The sequence below is a fragment of the Lampetra fluviatilis genome, chromosome 53 (assembly GCF_964198595.1).
Source record: "Lampetra fluviatilis chromosome 53, kcLamFluv1.1, whole genome shotgun sequence".
Taxonomy (NCBI): domain Eukaryota; kingdom Metazoa; phylum Chordata; class Hyperoartia; order Petromyzontiformes; family Petromyzontidae; genus Lampetra; species Lampetra fluviatilis.
The window spans coordinates 264,759-286,514 of record NC_136327.1 but is presented as its reverse complement, the minus strand read 5'-3'; the positions used below and the strand labels follow the sequence as shown (position 1 = coordinate 286,514).

At 48.7% G+C, this 21,756-nt stretch overlaps 1 protein-coding gene across 1 annotated transcript in view; it reads left to right on the top strand.

Moving 5' to 3' along the window:
* The first annotated feature begins 1,426 nt into the window (after positions 1 to 1,426).
* LOC144949220 (synaptotagmin-11-like) overlaps positions 1,427 to 21,756 on the top strand; it is a 31,862-nt gene continuing 11,532 nt past the window's right edge. Inside the window, exons 1-3 of the mRNA XM_078879109.1 lie at positions 1,427 to 1,582; positions 10,655 to 11,367; positions 15,864 to 15,984. Coding sequence (XP_078735235.1) covers positions 1,549 to 1,582; positions 10,655 to 11,367; positions 15,864 to 15,984 — 868 coding nt within the window. The 5' untranslated portion in view covers positions 1,427 to 1,548. The remainder of the gene's footprint in view (positions 1,583 to 10,654; positions 11,368 to 15,863; positions 15,985 to 21,756) is intronic.

Below are 21,756 nucleotides of genomic sequence, written 5' to 3'. Positions count from 1 at the left end.
ATTTTTATTTTATTTTACCAGATAAGGCTCACTGAGCTATATAGATATTTCCAGAAGCGACCTGGCCACAAATCATAGCTGAACGTAGTGGCTCGTGTGGAAACGTATAGCAGCCAAATACTCTAAACGCGTGACGTTGATTCTAAATTTGGAGGAAAAACCCGGAGGATCCCGAGAAAAATCCACGCGACCACGGGGAAACATTGAAACTCCACAAATTAAAGCAGGCGTCAGGGTTATCCTCGCCACCGCGACCTCCTGTGTACCAGGCGAGGGAGATGACACCTCGCCACCGCGACCTCCTGTGCACCAGGCGAGGGAGATGACACCTCGCCACCGCGACCTCCTGTGCACCAGGCGAGGGAGATGACACCTCGCCACCGCGACCTCCTGTGTACCAGGCGAGGGAGATGACACCTCGCCACCGCGACCTCCTGTGTACCAGGCGAGGGAGATGACACCTCGCCACCGCGACCTCCTGTGTACCAAGCGAGGGAGATGACACCTCGCCACCGCGACCTCCTGTGTACCAAGCGAGGGAGATGACACCTCGCCACCGCGACCTCCTGTGTACCAAGCGAGGGAGATGACACCTCGCCACCACGACCTCCTGTGTACCAGGCGAGGGAGATGACACCTCGCCACCGCGACCTCCTGTGCACCAGACGAGGGAGATGACACCTCGCCACCGCGACCTCCTGTGTACCAAGCGAGGGAGATGACACCTCGCCACCGCGACCTCCTGTGTACCAGGCGAGGGAGATGACACCTCGCCACCGCGACCTCCTGTGCACCAGGCGAGGGAGATGACACCTCGCCACCGCGACCTCCTGTGTACCAAGCGAGGGAGATGACACCTCGCCACCGCGACCTCCTGTGTACCAAGCGAGGGAGATGACACCTCGCCACCGCGACCTCCTGTGCACCAGGCGAGGGAGATGACACCTCGCCACCGCGACCTCCTGTGTACCAAGCGAGGGAGATGACACCTCGCCACCGCGACCTCCTGTGTACCAAGCGAGGGAGATGACACCTCGCCACCGCGACCTCCTGTGTACCAAGCGAGGGAGATGACACCTCGCCACCACGACCTCCTGTGCACCAGGCGAGGGAGATGACACCTCGCCACCGCGACGCCCCGCCAGCTTGGCTGTGCAGGGCTGTAAACGGAAGATGAATGCTGATTTGAGCACGAATTCACTTAAATTAAATAACGAACAAATATGTCATGCTGGAACAAATAAACAGATTAAAAAAAACCAGCAAGTGCCATTTTTTTAAGTAATAAAATTGCTAGAAAAAATGAAGAATCCGAGAGAGATGTGTGGACAGCATCGACCCCCCCCCGACCCCCCACACTCCTTCAGTGACGTCACGTTGTAAAGAGGCAGGCCGCTCGGCACGGCGAGACCAGAACGGATCGCGGGAGTGGTGGGGGAGCGCTGGGCGGGCGGGCGTGACGCTGCGAGCGAGCGGGCAGCAGCAGCAGCAGCGCTGACGCCGTTCGGGAGCTGTGCAGCAGATTCGGACGCCCGTCTCGTCTTAGCCATGGCTGTCATTCCGCTGGCATCTTCCGTCTTCGGTAAGAGGGAGGAGGTCTCTGTGTGTGTGTCTGTGTTTGGGTGTCTGTCGTGTGGGTGCACACTTTAGTTTGGAATTCTTGTTGATGTTCCGAGTGAAACATTGTGGAGCTTGCTGTTGGTGTTTGTTTTTCTAGGAGGTCTCGGCGTCGTGCGTGTGGAGATGCTGCTCGCTAACGGAACATGCCCCAAGAGTCTGTTTAAAGCTCTACGGGGAATATTTGTCTATTCGCGTGTGTGGAGTCTCCAAACCCGGTGACTCGAGTTCGATTCGCGCTCACGGCCCACATCAGTGACGATTATCTGAACCAATTCTGGACCTCCTCTAGCTCGACTCGGCCAAAAATTAGTAAGCTTCAAAATTGGGGAGACAAATGCGGCCACCCACCTCCTCGTGCGCTGTCCCGGTCTTCAGAGGTGCTCGCTAAGAGCACTTGCCCCAACAGTCTGTGAAGGCTACCGGGGAATCCTTGCCTCTGTGTTGTGCGCACCAGTGGCTTTCATGCGGTCTCACTATAATAATAATGGCTTAGATCGCCGTATTATAGATGTGTCGCAACCCTGGCAAATCGCCCGAAGATGCTGGATGTAATTACCAGCGAAACGTCGTGCTACTCAAATGCTATATGTTGTGGATTCACTCTTCAAACAGACCAGTGGGCTGAAGAAGTAACTAATTGGCGTTTTGTTAACGTGACATATTTATTACTGATTGGCCGTGTCGGGTGGTGGAGGGTGGCGACACATTTATAATAAAGCGATCTAACCCAAACACCTCTATTATGAACGGTCTAATAATGGCATTTGCCCCCCCCCATCCCCCCGCGACTATATAATGACTCGTCACAGCCACCTCTGAGACACACTGAAGCTTTCGCTAAGTTGTCCCCACCTGAAGAAGGACGCTTGTGTTGCGCCCGAAACGTCGTGACTTAATTTAGTTACATTTTTTACCTACGTGACTTTACCGAAAAAACCAAAGAGTATGATGAATACATTGAAATTTAATGTGTGTAGATAGAATTCTAATTGAGTCTGTATAATTAATGAATTCTAATTGAATGTGTGTATAATGAATGAATTAGAAATGAGTTTGTATAATGAATGAATTATAATTGAATGTATAATGAATGAATTATAATTGAATGTATAATGAATGAATTATATTGAATGTTTGTATAATGAAGGAATGCATTCTAGTTGAGTCTGTGTTTAATGAATGAATGTGCACGATCACTAGTGTACATTGCTTTGTGTGTGCGCGTGCGCGTGCGCACACAAATTATTTTTTTGTCTGTTTAATGTGTGCAGTTTTAATACATATTTGATGCACATCACTCACGTGCTATCCTGCATAGCTTGTACATGTGTGTGTGTGTTTAATATTGGAACCGGTCCTGGGCCTCTTCTAGATCTACTTGGTCTGAAATTAGTAACCTGGTTGCCCTGTGTAAACATTAGTACTGGGGAGACAAAGGCGGTCGGGCGTGGTGTTGACCACCCACCTCCTCGTGGGCCGTGCCGGCCTCCGAGCTCTTGCCCCGACAGTCGATTACCGGCTGTCCGGGGGATTTGTGGTGAGCATTGGCAAGACTCATTTACGGAGGTGTGAAGGGAATTATACTGCAGTTCGCTCCCTCCTCGGTGATGAGATTTGTGCCGGGCCATGTGTTGCGCAACACTCGCTCGAGTCTGCGCGGTCGCCCAGAGGAATTGGATGGAAAGTTACAAACTTAGTCCAGCGAATCACGCCGTCGGCAATTTGTATCTATGTTCAACTTCTTTCGCACCGTACATAGCCAACCACCAATAAGTAGTCAGTCATAGATTCAAAGGTCGAAGTGGTATACAGTATGCCTACTCAGAGCCAGTGGTGCAGAGTCAGTGGTGGGAATTCCACATTCCTATGGCAGGGGGGAAATCGTGATATAGAACAACCAACGCTGGGCCTTCATCGTCAAGTAGCACTCGTTTAGCGACCCGGGAAGGATGCTAAGGCAGAGTCGCTCCCGCTCGCTCGAGCGCAATGTGCATCGATCGGGACCATAATATGTATTTAATACTCCGAATATTTAATTCTGGCTCATGCTCGGGTGTAATGATTTACTGCTCGTGCAATTGACGCCGATATAATTAATAGAAGAGAAACACCTGCCCCCAGGTGCTCTGCGTGCGTTGAAGGCTCCTCCCAGTCTCGGGGCAGTAACAAGGGGATGAGTCTCGAGCGGCAGCGCACGGACAGCGAGGCTCCCGCGAGCGAGAGCCGTCGACTGGCGGTGAAGCGAAGCCTCCTCCCGCCGACAGTGGCACAAGCTCAGCACGGCCCTCCACCTCCGTTTGGGTGTCACGGGGGCGAGATGTTAATTACCTCGCCTGGTATACAGGAGATCGTGGGTTCCATCCCCACCCTGTATATGTGGAGTTTAGTTTGCGTGTCTTTCTCTCCGTGGTCGCGTGGATTTTTTCCTCCACATTTAGAATCGATATCACACTTTAGGGTATTTGGCTACTATAGATTCGCACGTGATAAGCCACTTCGTTGAGTCATCATTTGTGGCCAGGTCGCTTATGAAAAAGAGCAATACAGCTCAGTGTGCCTTACCTGCTCAAATAGAATAATACAAAAGCTGCGGCTGGATATGTTGTGATCTGGAAACATTCCCACGTTAACGTTGTTTAAGTTGCGTCTCGTGTGTAGGCCGCAAGCAAGTCGATAGCCACGTGTATCCTGCATTGACTCAGAAGGACCACAGGTTTCATTTCCAGTGACGTTGTTGGAGACGCATTAGTGCGTCTGCAACCCTTCTCGTGTCCAAGGCGGTTATCTGCGAGGTTGTTGTTGTCGCCAGAGTTGTTGCTATCATGCGTATGATTAGTCGGTATCAAAAATACACACTCCATATCGTGTCATCGAGCTCCTTGTGCAAGAGGATTGCGTAGTGAATACTGGCGGTGAAGTGTGTATGTAGAACTTATTTCACGCCTTACATAGTCAACTGTGCTAATTGGATGTTCGGGGGAAGGACAACAACCGAACACAAAAATAGTTCAAGATAAATTAGTTTTAAATCGAGGTTTCTAAGTGCATTTCTCCAGTCGCTTCCTAATATCAGAAAGAAGAGAATTCCAAAAGGCCGCAGAAGCGCATCTGAAAGCGCGTGATGCAGTGGCCGTCTTTGTTCGATGGTTAGCAGCCAAAATCCACCGCAAGGATGCACCTGAAGATATATTAACTGGAGATTATTTCAGTCTTCATGACCAACACCCCATGCAGATGCATTTAATAGTGAGTCTCAAGACTCCTTTTCAGGAGGGTCGTGCTACGCTGGGATGTTTGTCCGGTTCTGTTGTTCGTTAAGACTTTGGCTTCGCATCGGAGGGAACCGGAGAATCCGGACATAACCACGACTTAAGGTCGGTGGTAACACTGAAAACTCCACACGGAGAGAAATAAAAATCCATTTGCTGCATTGCAACATTATGTCCACCGTGCAGCCCAAGGCTATGAACAGGTGCCATTGACATGCAGTCTCCCATCCAAGTACTGACGAGGTTCAAACCCTGCGTCGCTTCTGTCAAGAAGCGATGAGATCCCGTGTCGTAAAACCAAGCAAGCCTGACTCTGCTGATGAGGCACTGTGTGTCGAAACCGGTCTAGACTTTGCTGGTCTTGAAACATTGCTGCTGTAACTATGCACTCCAAGAAGGCCATGGGGCTGATGGGTTGTGTTAGATTTTTTTTTGTCTGTGCAAAGAGACGGCTTTGTGAAGGAGACGAATTTTCTGCTAATTTATTTTTATTTCGTTTACAGGTTGGTAGATGATGGTCACCAATTGTTATAAAAAAAGAATTAGCATTGCAGTTGATCTTCCGTAAAGTAAAACAAGTCAATGGTGGCAGCCCTGCAATTGCTTGCTCACGTCACTGTTGGCGAAATCTCCCTCCCCTGCGGGGAACTCGAGAGAGCCTTTCTCGTGGGTATTGGGACGTACCCACACTTTACCCCACCGCCACACGTGACTTGCCGATCAACCAACTGCGGTTGTTACTTATTCATACTCGTGGCTGAACAGAGGTGATGGGCTGATGTAAGGAACTTGTCCGTCACTTCAACTGCCATGCCGGCGACCTCGTGATCGCCAGCGCAGGGTGCTGCCCGTGTACAGATGACACCAGCGGGCAGCACTGTCCCAGCGTTGCCACGGGTGTCGTAATGTTCGAGCTGCAGACGTCTTATTTATTGTGTAAATTATCGACGTGAAGAAACAGGGTAAACCGAAATCAAATTAAAGTCGCGATCTCGATGGCGCGGGTGTTCCATTTATCTCTCGGGGAAGGGCAATGAGATATCAGTTTCATCTGCAGACAGACCCAAATTTCATTTTGAGTTCCAAAAAAAGGATTTATATATTTTATTAACTTCCACCAATGTTAACATTTCATCAACAGCAGTGGGAACTGTCTTCTTCGTACATGGGGGGGGGGGGGGGCGGGGGTGGGCACTGTTGAATTACCCTTCTACCCCATCAGACGAGTAACATTCAAAACAAGAGACCGCCGACATGCGTCAGCTACGATGTTGTGAACTGCTGAAACAATTCATGCCTGGAAGCAGGCTAAAGTAAATATATATATACTGCGCTTTATATAGCTGACCTCTTCTGTCTGGTGAACCCCACCGTGTAGATGCGGCGCGCGTACCAACAATATCTGGCAAACCAGCAACAAATATGTAACAGGTATGACTTCACTGCTGATGAGACCCCAAAGGTGGAGAGTCGTCCAAAGGTTGTTTGTTGAACCAGATGCTGCTGCTTGGCATGAGAGCAAAGTGACGATGTGTCATGCCAATAGAGCTATTGCACGCTGTCCATCTGGGGATACAGAATGATGATCATTGGCCTTAGAACAAATTGCTCGGATTCCACTTAATCCTGTCAACATCTCGGAAGCTAAGCAGACTTGAGCCTAGACAGTGCGTGGAAGGGTGGCCACCACGCATAGCGGGCATGTTCAGCAATGGCAATTGTTGCACTGCACTTCTATGCTCCTACATCTATTCGCCACCCACCTTCACCCACCCGCAATGACCCAGTGTGGTGAAGTATGGTCAAATAACCCAGGCACGACCTGCATGGCGCTGTGAGGCCTTCATTGAGCGGTGGATTGACAAAGGGCTGTAAATGATTATCGTTATAATTGTTATCGTGTTATAATCGTTATAATTGTTATCGTGTTATATCACCACAACCATAAATGGCAACCATGGTGAGTAACTTTGTTGGTGGGTCACCAACCAGTATAACAACACTAACCACCAACAATTTCTAACATTTTATCTGAAGTGAATAACTAAATAAGCTCATCACAATTTAGCATTACAAATTTAGATTTGGGGGTAATCATATCCCCTTCCCCGTAAGACCACGTTTTTTTGTTATCAGCAAAAATACATTGATTGCATTGTTATTATTATTATTAACACAGCGCCCTAGTTGAAAAGGTTGACATTTCTGGACCGTGTCACGGTGGTGAAATGTTAAATACCTCGCCTGGTATAAAGGGGGTCGTGGGTTCGATCCCGACCTGCTGTATATTTGGAGTTTGCGTGTCTCGCTCCTCGTGGTCGCTTGGATTTTTCTCCGGGTCCTCTGGTTTTTCCCTCCAAATTTTTTAGAATCAACATCACGCGTTTAGAGTATTTCGCTGCTATAGATGTCCACGTGATAAGCCACTTCGTTAGCTCTCATTTGTGTCCAGGTCGCTTCTGAAAAAGAGATACAGAGCTCAGTGGACCTTACCTCGTAAAATAAAAATAGCTTTAGTTTTAAATGTCTAAACCCGCCCCTACAGGAAGAGCCGCATTCAGTTTCAAGATATTTTTTTTCAGCAGGGTCCTGAATTGGCATGTTTGGCCAGCCCTGTTATTCGTGAGTCGTTCTGCCTGTGGGAGTAAACCATGGTACCTGGAGAAACCGCACTCCAACGAGGAGATCAACAGGAAGGCCTCTGAATAATAAACGTGTTGGGGAACCCCGTTTAGCTGTGCTGCCATCTCCTGGCCACACTGCACTCAAGCGGGTTTGAGAGATTCACAAAACTCTGTGATGGTACAACACGCAGCAAGGTCTGCTCATTAATGTCAATCCCAATCCCTGGCTCCTATAACCCTCCATGTAAAACGTCATTGCCGACGCTAACGATGCTTCGCCCAAGTCTTTACTTAACCTCACCACTACCCCGGACGTCGCGAGCTGGCTCAGAGGTCAGAGCTCTGGGTCGCCACCGCTGAGATCCTGAATGTGAACCCAGGCTGCCGCCCGTGATTGTCACCATCGTCAGTGTGGCGAGTTGATGGCCTCAGGCACCAACGGCAGCACCACCACCTAAAAACACCCCCCCCACCCCCACCGCTTCCTCATCAATTGCGTCCGGTACATGTTATTGCTAAGTTTCAGCACTGAGAATAAAAAAATAGCAGCTTCACTGCCGTGAGATGAAAACATTTCCACCCCTAAGTATGGATAAGAGATCACTTGAAGACATTTCAGAAGTAGTTCTACAATCGTTTCTTCTGAGTGCCACTCTCTTCTGCACGGATTGGCGCACAGCTACTCCGCAACAGTCTCACGGGCTGACGCAGACAGGAACAGGGGAGACAACATTTGGGGAAGGAGGGGGGGGGTTAAAAAGCCAAGGTAAACGCACACACAATCAAAATTAAGCCATTATTCCCTAAGCTGATCACTGACAACATTAACCTGAACTATAACCCTAAACTCCTGTTTCCTCCACTCGATCCCTACCCCTTGATGGCCGTGACGACAGAGGAGCGCGAGGCGCCGGTGTCGCTCACGCGGAGCCGTGGGCGCGTGCCGCGCTATTGCGACAGCCGCTCGTCCATCGCCAAACTTGGATGGGAAACCATTAGCGGGCATGGCTCTGGCAGGCGTGAGACATCTGGCAGTTAAATCCCTGCATCTGAGTAATGGATACAGTTCACAATCATAACCAAGAGGTTTTTTGTTCTTGTTGCAGTTCATTTTTCCTTTCCTTATCTCTCACAGACTACTCGCCTCGCGCATTTAGATTTTGCCAACACATATTTATGAAAGTGTACCTGTGTGAACGCTTGGTAGAAAAACATACAATAGGAGATTATATATTCTATAGTCACAGTGACCTGTTCAATTGAGGCATTGGTGTTCATCTCCTGTTGACAGTCAGTAGTGTAAATTCGACATTCCTATGGCGGGAGCGAGTCTAGCCATACGACAACCGCTGCAGACATGTCCACCATGTGGTGCTCGTCACCTGACCCCGGAGGGATGATCCCAGTAGTATTATTGTTTATACAATTTGTTTTTATTTTATTATTTATACAATAATTTGTTTTTACTTTACCGGGTAAGGCCCACTGAGCGATGTCGCTCTTTTTCAGACGCGACCTGGCCACAAATGGTAATAAGAATAATAATGTACATTTATTTGTAACGTCTCAAAGAAGTGGCTTATCACGTGGAAATCTAAAGAAGCCAAACACTGTGTTGAGAACCATTGGACCAACGTCGGAATAACGTTCCACATTTACCGGGGTGGGCTGAGTAAACCCGACCCACCCCGGATTTGAACTTGCAACCTTCCGTTTGTGAGCCGTTTCTCTCTGCCGCCTGAGCACGCAGCCGTGTGGAATGTTGATAGCGCCTTGCGTTATGTGACGTGAGACTTGATTAATGATTTTGCATTATTTGCAGATGCTTCGCGTAATGGATCTACCCCCCTCCCTTCTCTCCGCATCTTTACTTAATGAGCCACAATAATATTTACCAGCCCCGGGTGACACTTCAAAACGTTAAATTGGATACGAAAAAAAGTACAAAGTGGAAGCAAAGAAGATTGATTTATTTACGATCTTTTTGTTATTTTTAATTTCAATATCAATTACGAGCAGGCGGGAGGAATGTTTGTGGATTTCTAATGGATGATTGGTGTCCCAGTAAACATTGTTATTCTATTCTGTCTCTTTTACCAATAAATCAGTTGGGGGTTCTGCCCATTGGGGACCCGAAGCAGAGATTATTTTTGAGAACCCCTCCCTACCTCCCCCCCCAACCCAATTTTGATAAACTCCCGGTGCGATGGCAGAAGAGATATTGACAAGAAATGGAGATGAAGCGAGATGTCTTTTAAATCATCTAGATTGAAAACTAATTTCTTTAGAACTGCTTTTGTGTTTAGTTTGTTGTTCTTCCCCCGCACCTTCGACTAGCACGGTTGGCAACGTTTGATTCGAAAGAAGTTCAACATACATACAGTACATGTGTGCGAAAGAGTCTTGAGATGAGAGAAGACCGAAACGGATGAGACAGAGAAGTAGTCAGGTGTGAGAGATGCGGGCAAGAGAGAGAGACAGATGTAGGGAGAAGAGTGAAGAGAGCCACACACAAGATGAGAATGAGAGAGATTACATAGCTTGGGTGTTTGTGTATTACAATGTATGTTAATTATATATATCTTAATTGGGATTTGAATTTGAGCCGACAACTTGCTGCACTATTTCTCTTGGAGTCGGGTGAGCCCTCGGGGTACTTTGCGTGCCCCCCGTGAGCTTTCTGCCTTTGCTTGTTTAACACCCAGCAACTGCACACCACCCCACCCCTCTGTGCCCACCGCCTCCCGTGCCCACCCCATCCCGTGCCCACCCCTCTGTGCCCACCCCTCTGTGCCCACCCCTCTGTGCCCACCACCTCCTGTGCCCACCACCTCCTGTGTCCACCTCCTTCCGTGCCCACCCCCTCCCGTGCCCACCCCTCTGTGCCCACCCCATCCCGTGCCCACTCCATCCCGTGCCCACCCCTCTGTGCCCACCCCTCTGTGCCCACCACCTCCCGTGCCCACCCCATTCCGTGCCCACCCCATCCCGTGCCCACCCCTCTGTGCCCACCCCTCTGTGCCCACCCCTCTGTGCCCACCACCTCCCGTGCCCACCCCCTCCCGTGCCCACCCCCTCCCGTGCCCACCCCCTCGCGTGCCCACCCCCCTGTGCCTACCGCCCCCCTGGGCCCGCGTGCAGCCGACACCCCCTCTGTGCTCTTCGGGGTGCTTGGCGTGCTGGCGCTGGTGCTGGTGCTGTCGCTCACCGCCTTCGTGTGGGTGTGCTGCCAACGCGCGCCGCCACCGCCGCGGCGCTCCTTCTCCTCCTGCTCCTCGTCCTCCACGGGCGCTCGCTCCCGCACCCCCTACCGCTTCGTGCACATGCTCAAGAGCGCCCACATCTACCCCGAGACGCTGGGCGAGCGCCGCCACCCGCTCGCCACCCTCAAGCCGCCGACGCGGCTGGATGGTGGCGCCGTCCCGGCCAAGGCGGTCGGCGCTCCGCTCGAGGCGCCGGAACTGGGGACGCTGTCCTTCTCGCTCCGGCGCGACGAAAGGAAGGAAGTGCTTCTCGTCCACGTCCAGGAGGCACGGGGCTTGCCTCCGGCCGACGATCTGGCCGCCGCCGCCACCGACCCCTGCGTAAAGCTGCTGATCCTCCCCGAGCGGCGCTACAGGGGGCAGACGCGGGTGCTGCGTGGCACTCGGGACCCGGTGTTCGACGAGACGTTCGCCTTCTACGGCCTGAGCGCCATGCAGATGGAGGGCTCCGAGATCACATTCGCCGTGCTCAGCTTCGGGCGCTTGTCCCGCGAGGAGGTGATCGGGGAGGTGACCGTGCCGCTGGCAGGCATCGCCGCGGGGCCCGAGGCGGTCGCCTTCTGTCGCCACATCGTCCCACGTGGGATGCAGGTGACGAAACGGCCGCGCAAGTGGAGTCGAGTGCAGTTCGGAATCCTAATCTTTATTTAGCCTGGAGAAATCCGATGAGCTATGAAGCTCGTTTTCACAAATGGTCCAGCAGTTTTCACAGATGTCCGGTAGTTCATATCGACTCCCCGCTATTGCCCATGGGTCGCTCCCCCCACCAAGCGCCGTCAGATTCGGCGGGGCCGGTTTTTATAGTGAGCAAGCAATTGCAGGGCCACACTGCCACCGCTGACAGAAGGGGCTTCCACGAGAGAGAGACTCTCCAGAGGGTGCTTTCGCTTTTTCCCCACACTGGTTATTGGACAGAGGCGGTGGCGTGGAGTGATTTGAGAAGCATCGTTTTTCGACCGCCACGCCGGGAGACTGAATTGAACCGGTGACCTCTGGATCCCCGGCCCAACGCGCCGACTTACACAGCAGCATCGCGACGCTCCGTAGCTGCGGTCACGTCAACGCGCAAGTCGCCTTCGAAAAACTGTACACTATTTTAAACTATAAACTATTTTTTATTTAGCAGGTAAGGCCTGCTGAGCTATATACAAACGACTGACGCTTCAGGGAATTGTATTGTTTAACGCTGATTTATGTTCAAGCACCATCTTAAGATCTCCTTTGTGTTGACGCGGTTCTTTTTGTGCAGGTTTCTGTTGGCTTCATTGCCGTGAATTGGATTTGGTTTGCTTTGGTCGCGTTGGCGAGACCCAGACCTCTCTTTCAAAACGAGACGCCTATCATGGCCTCTTGAGTTCTCACCCGGCTCAAGAAAATCAACTGGAAATAAATCCAAGTCGCACCCTACCTTGAATGGATGGGATCACAGTGGGGTGGCACTCGTGTTGGCTCTGGCAGAGCAAGCAGCACTGTGGGCCACCCGCCTGCAAAGTGTGTTTTTTATGACCCTAGTTCACTCACACTCTCCGAGAATCGGATTTGTGAAAGCGCCGAGTAAATCCACCCCTTGTGCCCTTCTTCTCGTGTTTTTTTTTTGCTTTGCGATGCACATTTCAGACAATTCAAATGTGGAGTCACGACTGGAAAATCGCTGAAGTATTTCCTCTCCTGTTTCCCGTTCACACAGTGCCTACGGTCTGAGCTCGCAGCCCGCAAACTGCAGTTGTGCGCACACACACAAACGAGACATCATTGTCCCGCGGGGCGATTACCGCACGCGCCACGTACCCTGTGACCCGAGTTCGATTCCCGGTCACGGCTCATGTCGGTGGCGAGTTCCATCAGAACCGATCCAGAATCAGAATATTTATTTATCCTGGAGAAATGCGATGAGCTATGAAGTTTTTTTCCACAGATTTTGCCCTCTCCTACGCCCCTTCATCAACTCGAGCTGACGAGCGTGGTGAAGTATGGTTTAAAAAAACACCACGAGACCTTAATTCATTGGTGGATGGAGAATAACTGGAATTTATTATGTTTGATTTATCAATAAAACACAATTTTTTCACGGAACGAGCCGCTGCTTTGCAAGAAATAGAGCTGCAATTTTTTTCTGTACTTTTTCAGCTCACTGCCACAAAACAGTACAGCATAAAAAATGTAAAGCATCGGATAAAAAATACATGAATATGCTGGAGGCAGTCCGGGCACCCCCAGTGTGTACGCGCTACCTACCGCCCACTCCTAACCGAGGCCACCTTCCCTTCTTCCCGCGACCCAGAAGCCTCATGGCTGCACGGTTAAGCAAATTATCCGGCGATGCTGCTTCTGCTGCTGTTGGCATTGGTACACAAGCACAATGAATAACAAATCAAACGCACTCGTCAATAATAATGCCGAGTGTGGCTTTAACAGCAAAAGTATATAATAGGTGACTTGCTCTTTATTAACCAATTTAAATAGTCACGCAATGGTAAAAAGAACACTGTGTTTTGTGGTAAAAGAAAATCAGTGTCCCCAACAGTTCCGCTACCACTGCCCACGGGCCTGTGGAGACCACCACCAGGGGCCTCGGCACCACGTGATGGGAGCCATTGGTCCACTCCTCCTGCCCCGCACCAGCGGCAGCTCCAGAGCCATTCTCATTGCCTCCCCTTTATCGCTTACCAGCACGTGCCACAGCCACCTGTCGATGTACATAACATATGCCTGTGATGTACATTTCTAACCTTAGCATGCTTTTGCTTAATTTTTCAAACAACTTGAACGTTTGGTCACGACTAAGGCAATCATTGTACTCATTCTCGTCGCATTTACACTTCAAACGTTACATTCTGTGTTCACATCGTGCAAACAATTTTTTACACATAATTTTATTTTACACGTAATGCTATTTTAGACGTACTTTGAAAAGAACTGATTGTACAGTAGTTTTCACGCAGCGCTCTGAACCCTGTGACCCGAGTTATATTCCCCGCCACGGATAACATCCGTGAATCAGAATAAGAATGTTTATACTGGAGTAATCTGATGAGCTATGAAGCTCTTTTTCAAAGATGTCCAGTAGGTGGGGTGACATCTTAACTGATCCCACTCTTTGCCCACTTCACCAAATCGGACTGACCACGACGGTGAAGTATGGGGACCACGGCCCTAACTCTGCACCTGCACCGGTGGCATGTCCGGAATCCCTTCTCATCACATCGTCTTTGTCTCTTCTCAACGCGTGCCAAAACCATCGGAGTGTCGCCTGCCTGACCTTCTCTACAATATTAGTGAACCCCCTGCTATGGCTGTAAATCCTTTATTCCTTCTCCCCTCCTTTAAGAGATATTGCCAATATCCATGGAGGCAGCAGAGATATGTTCAGCCCCCAGCTCACCCACCACCCACTTCCACATAGGCGCTCACCTTCGTCAGCACCCTTTAAATGTGGATTACAGGTGCCTTGACAATCAGGGTTGAGGAATGCGTGCGATAAAAAGGCTTTGCGTTTTATTTGTCAGTCGGCGCCTGACTACAAAGTCAGTTCCTGTGGCGGGCGACTTTTGTCGTGGCAGTTGAATGTGTGAGAGAATAGAAAAAAAACTACAATATGACTAGCAAATGAAAGATTGGCTGTTATTAAATTTCATGAACTGCGACCTGCACATCAAAATGTCACGTTTCCGTCTGCACTGTGCATGAAACATTAATCGTACTTTAAATAACCATGAGTAGAACATTTATTTTTATATCGGCAAGTTTCCAAAGAAAGATTCAAAAACAGATACATTTAATTTTCACATCGCGGTAAGGCATGTATGTGTACATACACACATATATGTGTATGTACACACACATAGATATATGCTAATTGATGATGCCATGGTGTAATGGTTAGCGCACTGGCCCTGCTGTTTCCAGAGGTCGCTGGTTAGATTCCATCTTTCATAGGAAACTTCTTTTTTTAAATATTATTTTTGAAATAGAAACTTGAAGAAATCCTTCTGCTTCTGTCCATCCAGCAGTTGAATTGGGTGCTCCACAGTCCATCGCGTGTGGTACGGTTAAGTGTGATTACTCCTAACCACAGTTTAGACGTTTGGTGAACACCCTCCAGAAAGGCACTCTAGAATTCTCTCTAACAGGGGCCCCTTCTGCCAGCGGTGGCGTGAGCACAGAATTGCAGCGCTGCTCCTTTTGACCTTTGATACGTGTAAATGAATGGGTGTACATTAATAATTTTACAACACGTTACGTAATTCATAATTGATGTTTGGGTTAGGCCACAAAGTGATCTGACTAATATTCTGTTTTAAGGCCCTCCACCACCCAGCACAGCCAAAAAAATTAAATCGTCACATGTACGGGTGCTTATCGGGCCCATTAAGATCGTTTCGGCTCGTTCACTGGCAAGTTCTCAAAACCAGATTTTAGCAGCAATTAGATTCGCGACCTTTCACTTGAACTCACATCAATTTTATCCATCAATAATAACCCTAAATTAGTTTTATGTTCACGTAACACAATTTTCCATTGGATTAATTATTATGAATTTATTTTTTTCCAAGCTAACTTTCGATAATATAAATGTATTTCATTGAATATTGATTTGTGTTCGTGCCCTATTGTTCACTTCTTCCTTACGTGGTTGATTTTTGCTCCGGTTGCTATTCTCCTCGTCGTCGTCGCAGTGCTCGTGTTCGTGATCTCACTTTTGGTAATTTCAGTGACCCAGGTCACTCTTGCAAAATGAGATCATATCCTGGTCTCTTGAGTTCTCCTTGGGTTATACGAAATTAAACAAAACTAAGAGGAGAGGCAGCCAAACACCCCCCAATGCAGGACCTCCCTGACAAAGGATTGTTGAGATTCAATGAGCCATTCCTCGGTAAGATCAACTCAGAAATTCCAGGAATATCACAAATAAAATCCAGGAAGCCAGAATGTATGTATGTTGAACTTCTTTCGCACAGTACGCAGCCAACCGTGCTAATCGGAGGTGTGGATTACACCACGTTATGTGTCGCGGTTGTGTGGGATATTATGCTTTTATCTTTATTATTAATATTGTTAATGTTTTTCATGTTATCTTGTTCTTGCAGAAACCTGCCGGGGTTGGAGAGCTTTTGGTCTCTCTGAGTTTCACGCAGGCCGACAGCCGCCTGACCGTGGTCATCTTGAAGGCCCGGGGTCTCCACAAGAGGGACACTGGCTCGTCGCTCGGTATGTAGGGGAGGGCAAAGTGGATTGTCCCACACTGCTGCTCTCAGATGCGCCCCTGCGGTCTCTCTGTGTTTTTGTTCGTGTGTCTGCAGCGTCTGTGTGCGTATGAATGAGTGCTGGATTCTTGAGGGTACAACTCAAGGCGTGATTATTATTATTATCATGTATTCCATTGTTTACCCAGGCAAGCCTCAATGAGTCCTGCCTAGTTATTCACAGGGGGGGGGGGGCAGCGTTCGATGTTGCTGTGTAGTCCAAATGGAGTCATTTGAATGGTTGTTTTGTAAGTATTGGAATGGCCGGTCAACACCAGTTACATTTGATGTTTTTTTAGCTATGGGACAAAACCAGAGAACCCAGAGAAACTCCATGTGGAAAAGGGGAAGAACGCACGAAGCCGCCACAGAAGAGCACCCGAGTCAGGAATGGAACCCAGGTGCTTGTTGCTGTGGGGCACGAGTGTTACCTCTGGACCACTCTGCCACCAAATTAACCCAATGATCCCCTGTGGGCTGGTGTAACCAGGAGGTTCTTACCAGTATTAACCCTTTCCTGTTCCGAGACGTCTGCAAGTTGCAGGGTGGGTCCCTCTGACTCTCAGAACGTGCAAGCTGTTAACATTAATTCCATTTAGAGCGCGCCGTTGCTTTGAAAGACGTTGTACTAACCTCAGAGAACCGTAGTGACATGACCGCATTCTATGATAGCTCTCGCCAAACTGTGCCACATGCCCTCCTGCATGGCCTCGCGGGAGCCTCGGTACCGATAAAGTTATTTTATTTGGTTTTTCATCCGGTTCCTTTACAATAACGCACACGTACATCATCTGAACGGTATCCGAAGACAAATTTAGGACGGACACGTACGTCATCGGAATGGGAAAGGGAAAAAATATGTATTATTGACCAAGTGTGAGCTCATCGACACGTGTCAGATGCATGGACTCTGACGGAAAATGGAACAAGAGCAGGAATGTATGGCGGGGAAGCGCGGAGCGATATGTGCCTGGACCTATTCAGGGAGACGCACAGAGGGACACACGCAGCAGAAAACCAAGTCAGGTCAGGGATCGCAACGGCTGCAAAGGAAAGTCAGTGGACTTGGGCAGGACAGATCCATAGAAGGGAATACGGCTGACGAACGTGGCCGGTGAGAACACACCCAACAGGGCGTCCACGGCGGAGATGGAGCTCTGAAGTGCAGAGGGCAGATGGGTGGTGACAGTGTGGGGAGGCCTTCATCCAGAAGGGCTGACGATGATCGGAGCTGACGATGATAACGATGATGACCCTAAGAGCCCAATGAGTTTCACGTGTTTTTTTTATATTTTTCAAGGGAGGCTTGGATCACACATTCAGACAAATACACAATTAACCTCAGAATAAAAACGCAAAGATGCAACAATTCCAAAAAACGAAAATGTAAATATGCAATAAAGTACCATTATCTGCACGGATAAAACAAATCAAGATTGAAGAGAGTATCCGTTTAACACGTAGGCTTTTGCGACCAATATCATCCATAATACAGTTATTTTTTGGGGTTATATCGCGTAAATATATATTTATATAAATATACATAAATATCTACGAGGTTAGATCGTATATTTATATATTTACGTGATCTAACCCCCGACAACGACCTGTATTGTGGAAGAGAGAATCTCTTATGGTCGTTTTACATTTTCGTAGACGTGATTTGTCCAAACAGATAAGTTACGTTTGAATTATGTTAATTTACTTATAGAGTTAAAGTTAAACCTCAATTAGAAACGATAATTGAGCACGGACGTGGCGTGAATGATAATAACGGCTGCGTTTCCCGAACTATGGGATGAAAGCACAAACCTCAAACGCCGTATTGAGCGCTCTGAAGCTTTGTGCTTGTGGCACACGATGGGACCGGGAGTCGAGTCAATTCCGCAAAAGAGTCAGAATATTTATTTATAACTTGGGAAGGAATCCAATAAGCTATGAAGCTCTTTTTCATTGATGCCTAGTGCGGGCGTGTCGGCAAGTTACAACAACAAACAAAACACAAACACGACATCAGTGCGACATGGAGAAACAGGGTAAGCAAGTGGTACAATATAATTAATGTATTAATTAGTGAGTTATCGAAGTTTGACTTATCGACATTAGACAAGGCAGCAGAAAGCACAACACAGTTGCAGACCACACCAAGACAGCGCCACACAGCAGTAGCCCTCAATACAATGGCACATTGACATTGAACAATCGACGAGCAGGTAATGGTCAACGTTACAAATCACATTTGCAAGTGTGACTGTATTCAGCACGAATCTACTGCTCCAGGATCTGTGTTTAAAGGGCAGCAGGCACGGGGCAGCAGGCACGGGGCAGCAGGCACGGGGCAGCAGGCACGGGGCAGCAGGCACGGGGCAGCAGGCACGGGGCAGCAAGATTAGGGGGAGAGTGAAGTGAGGCTGGGAAGGAAGTCCCCGAGGCGGACAAAGAGGAGGGCACGGTTCGAGACGAGCAGCAGTCGGAATCTTTATTTCCTGGGGAAATCCGATGAGCTGTGAAGCTCTTTGTCACAGATGTCTAACATGTATCTATACATGTTGAACTTCTTTCGCACCGTACGTAGCCAACCGAGCTAATCGCAGGTGCGCTGGGGTAGGACAACAAACTAAACACAACAAGCAATTCTTAAAAAAAGCAGTTCAGTAGAGGCGGGTCAGAGAGTTACACAAAACAACAACACTGCAGGACTGCAAATGATAGGAACAGGAAGGGGCGGTGGGGAGGGTGGTGACTGGGCCAAGATGTCGGGGATGATGTGAGGGTGGCAGTGATGATGAGAAGGGAGGAAGAGACGGAGAAGAGAGAAAGAAGAAACGAGCAGAAGTGAGCTGCACGGAGCAGCGTGTGTGTATGTGTGTGTGCACGCGTGTGTGTGCGTGTGCGCGCGTGTGTGTGCGCGTGTGTGTGCGCGTGTGTGTGTGCGTGTGTGCGACTCAGCCTCAAATGAGTACCTGGTGCAGTGTGTAAACATTGCCACTAAGGAGACAAAGGCGGTCGGGCGTGGTGCTGGCCACCCACCCCCTCGTGTACCGTTCCGGCTTTCATAGGTGCTCGCTAACAGCACTTGCCCCTACAATCTGTTAAGGCTATATGGGGGATCTTTGTTATCTTTGTGTGCGCGTGTGTGTGTATGTGTGTGTGCATGTGTGCGCGTGTGTGCGTGTGCGTGTGCGCGTTCATAGGGGGCGATGGGGGGGGGGTAAATTAATTGGCTTTGGCATAATGACAGCATGAGTAGACTGCAACTATATTTCGCATCTGTTGAAAAAAAACAATCATTCCTGGCATATATACTCATTAATAGGCAAGTTAACAGAAACTGTGATGTGATGTATATAGTGCAATGTATCTGATCCATAATTCCAAGTGTGCATCCCTCCACGCTTCTTTACGGATGGAGAGGTGCACGCGATCACGTTTAACTGAAGAAAGCCCAGGGTGGGCTTGGGCAGGATGTGGCACGGCTGGACGGCACGCTGGCCAACGGTCAAGAATAATGAGCGAGTGGCGGCAATCCAAGGGAGTGGAACGCGTTCTGGAATGCCTCCGCTGAGCAGACGGAGCGACGACATCAGTGTGACACATTGTCCTGCCCCCATTTCCGTGAACCCCATTTTGCATGTCGTGGATTTACCCTCCAACACACCGGTGTGCTGAACCAGTAACTAATTTGCACATTTTGTTTACTTGACAAACCTTACTAATCGGCTGTGTTGGGTGGTGGTGGGTTTACCGACACATCTATATTTACACTATATAAACCAAAAAAAAACTTTATTACTGACGAAATCAGGTCGTGCTCAGGCACCTGGGTGAATTGTTACATCGCAAGATAGCGGGAGGTGGTCGTGGCTTTGGGGAAGCCTTCGTTCAGCTGTGGATCGAGTGTGGTTGATGAGGACGAGGAGTCTATTTGTTGCTGTAAGTGTCCACGATGATAATGCACTCCGACGAGCTCTCCTTTGTGGCCAGGTCACTTCTGAAAAAGAGCGACATAGCTCAGTGAGGTTTGTGTGTGCCCTTGCTATGTGATTTACCCCAATTACACATGATGATGAGCGCTTGTGTTGCGTTATTTTAATATGATTTTATTTGATTTATATTTTATTTCCACATACGTGACTTTACCGAAAAAAACAATGAGTATAGTAATTTCTGCAGTCACAAAAGCTTCAATTCTAGATGAATTCACCTCTACGGGGAGGTACCTTTACAATTCTGTCCAAAGCATCTTTCCCTGTGTTGTCTTCTCTACGTGTGTATCTCTACTTGTTGCTATTTTGCTTCGGTGTTTTGTTTACCGTGGTCTGTGTTTTCGTTTTCGTTTTTTCCTATGTCATCCCTCCGTCGTCGTTTACCCACGTTTCCTCTGTTGCCCTCTCCGCCCCCCCTCCCCTCCTCCACCTTTACAATCCGATATAAGTCTCTGTACGTTATTCCTCCAGCGTCTGTCTGTGTGTGCCTCTCCATGTGTGCACGTCTCTTGGTGTGGTGTTGCTCTGGTTGCCCCTCTGTGCTGCTCAAAACATCTCTCCCTGTGTGTCTTCTCTGTGTATGTAGCTCTTGTACCACGTGTCTGTTCACGAGTCCGTGTCCTCTACTTACGTTGGTCTGTTCAGCCCAGAGGATGTGAACAAAAGATTTAGCAGTCTTTTGAAATACGTGGTCAACCAGGTTAGTGTCTAACTGTGTCGTTGGCCGACTGGTTTGCATCACATGATGTTTCTAAGGTTTGTTGAGTTCGCGTCTCCCATCTTCCTGCTGTATTTGCCTCCGTGCAGTTTGGCGTTCCCTGTGTGCTATGTGCGTGATGTCCCTCTGTGTGTGCCCTCGCTATGTGTTTTACCCCATTACACCCGATGAGCGCTTGTGTTGCGTTCGAAACGTCGTGATTTATTTAAATCTAATTTTATTTTCTTTATTTATATTTTATTTCCACATACGTGACTTTACCGAAAAAAACAACTGAGTATAGGTTGAACTGGTGAAGTAAAAAAAAATTCGAGTGGAATGTTTAGAAAGGCTTCACCACCTCCGTTATCTCCTCTGCCCGTGGCTGTCCCCTTCTCCTGTCGAGGTGTTGCGATGGTGCCCCTCGCTTGACAAACGGAACCACTCTGGTCTCATCCACGTGATGCGTGCGTCCCACTCTTTGTTCCGTGCGCGGCGTTTCGAGCCTCATTGGCATTCAGACGCCCACACACGTACAAGTGGTGCTGTGGCGTGTCGGTGTGGTCTGTGGTCTGAACAAGTTAATTATTTCAAACAACAAAACAATTATTTCACGGAATTAATCAGGTAATCTTGAATCTGGAATTGGATTTGCACGAATCATTGTCTCGTAAGCCGGAGGGGTTTTTTTTTTCTGTGAGAGTCAAACAAAAAGGTTTGCCATAAATATTTCTATCAGCATGACTTCCAGGGCAATCATAGCTACTCACAAAGTCCAGCATAAATTGTTATTTCTTTTTTGATCTAGCAATCAGCGGCGTAAAAGCTGCTCACGTCATCTCCCAGGGGCATACAATTCTTGTCCAGACCAGCCACGGAATTCAAAATTTCGAGACCTCATAGAAGAAGACTGCAAGGCTGGAGCCAATGGAACCAATTAGCGCTCCCAATTAAGTTTTGGCTGCGAGGATATTTCAAGTAATCTCGATCCTCATTAAACATTCCCCTGCAATTGCTACTGCGTGTCATAATGTTCCGACGGTAACATGCCTTG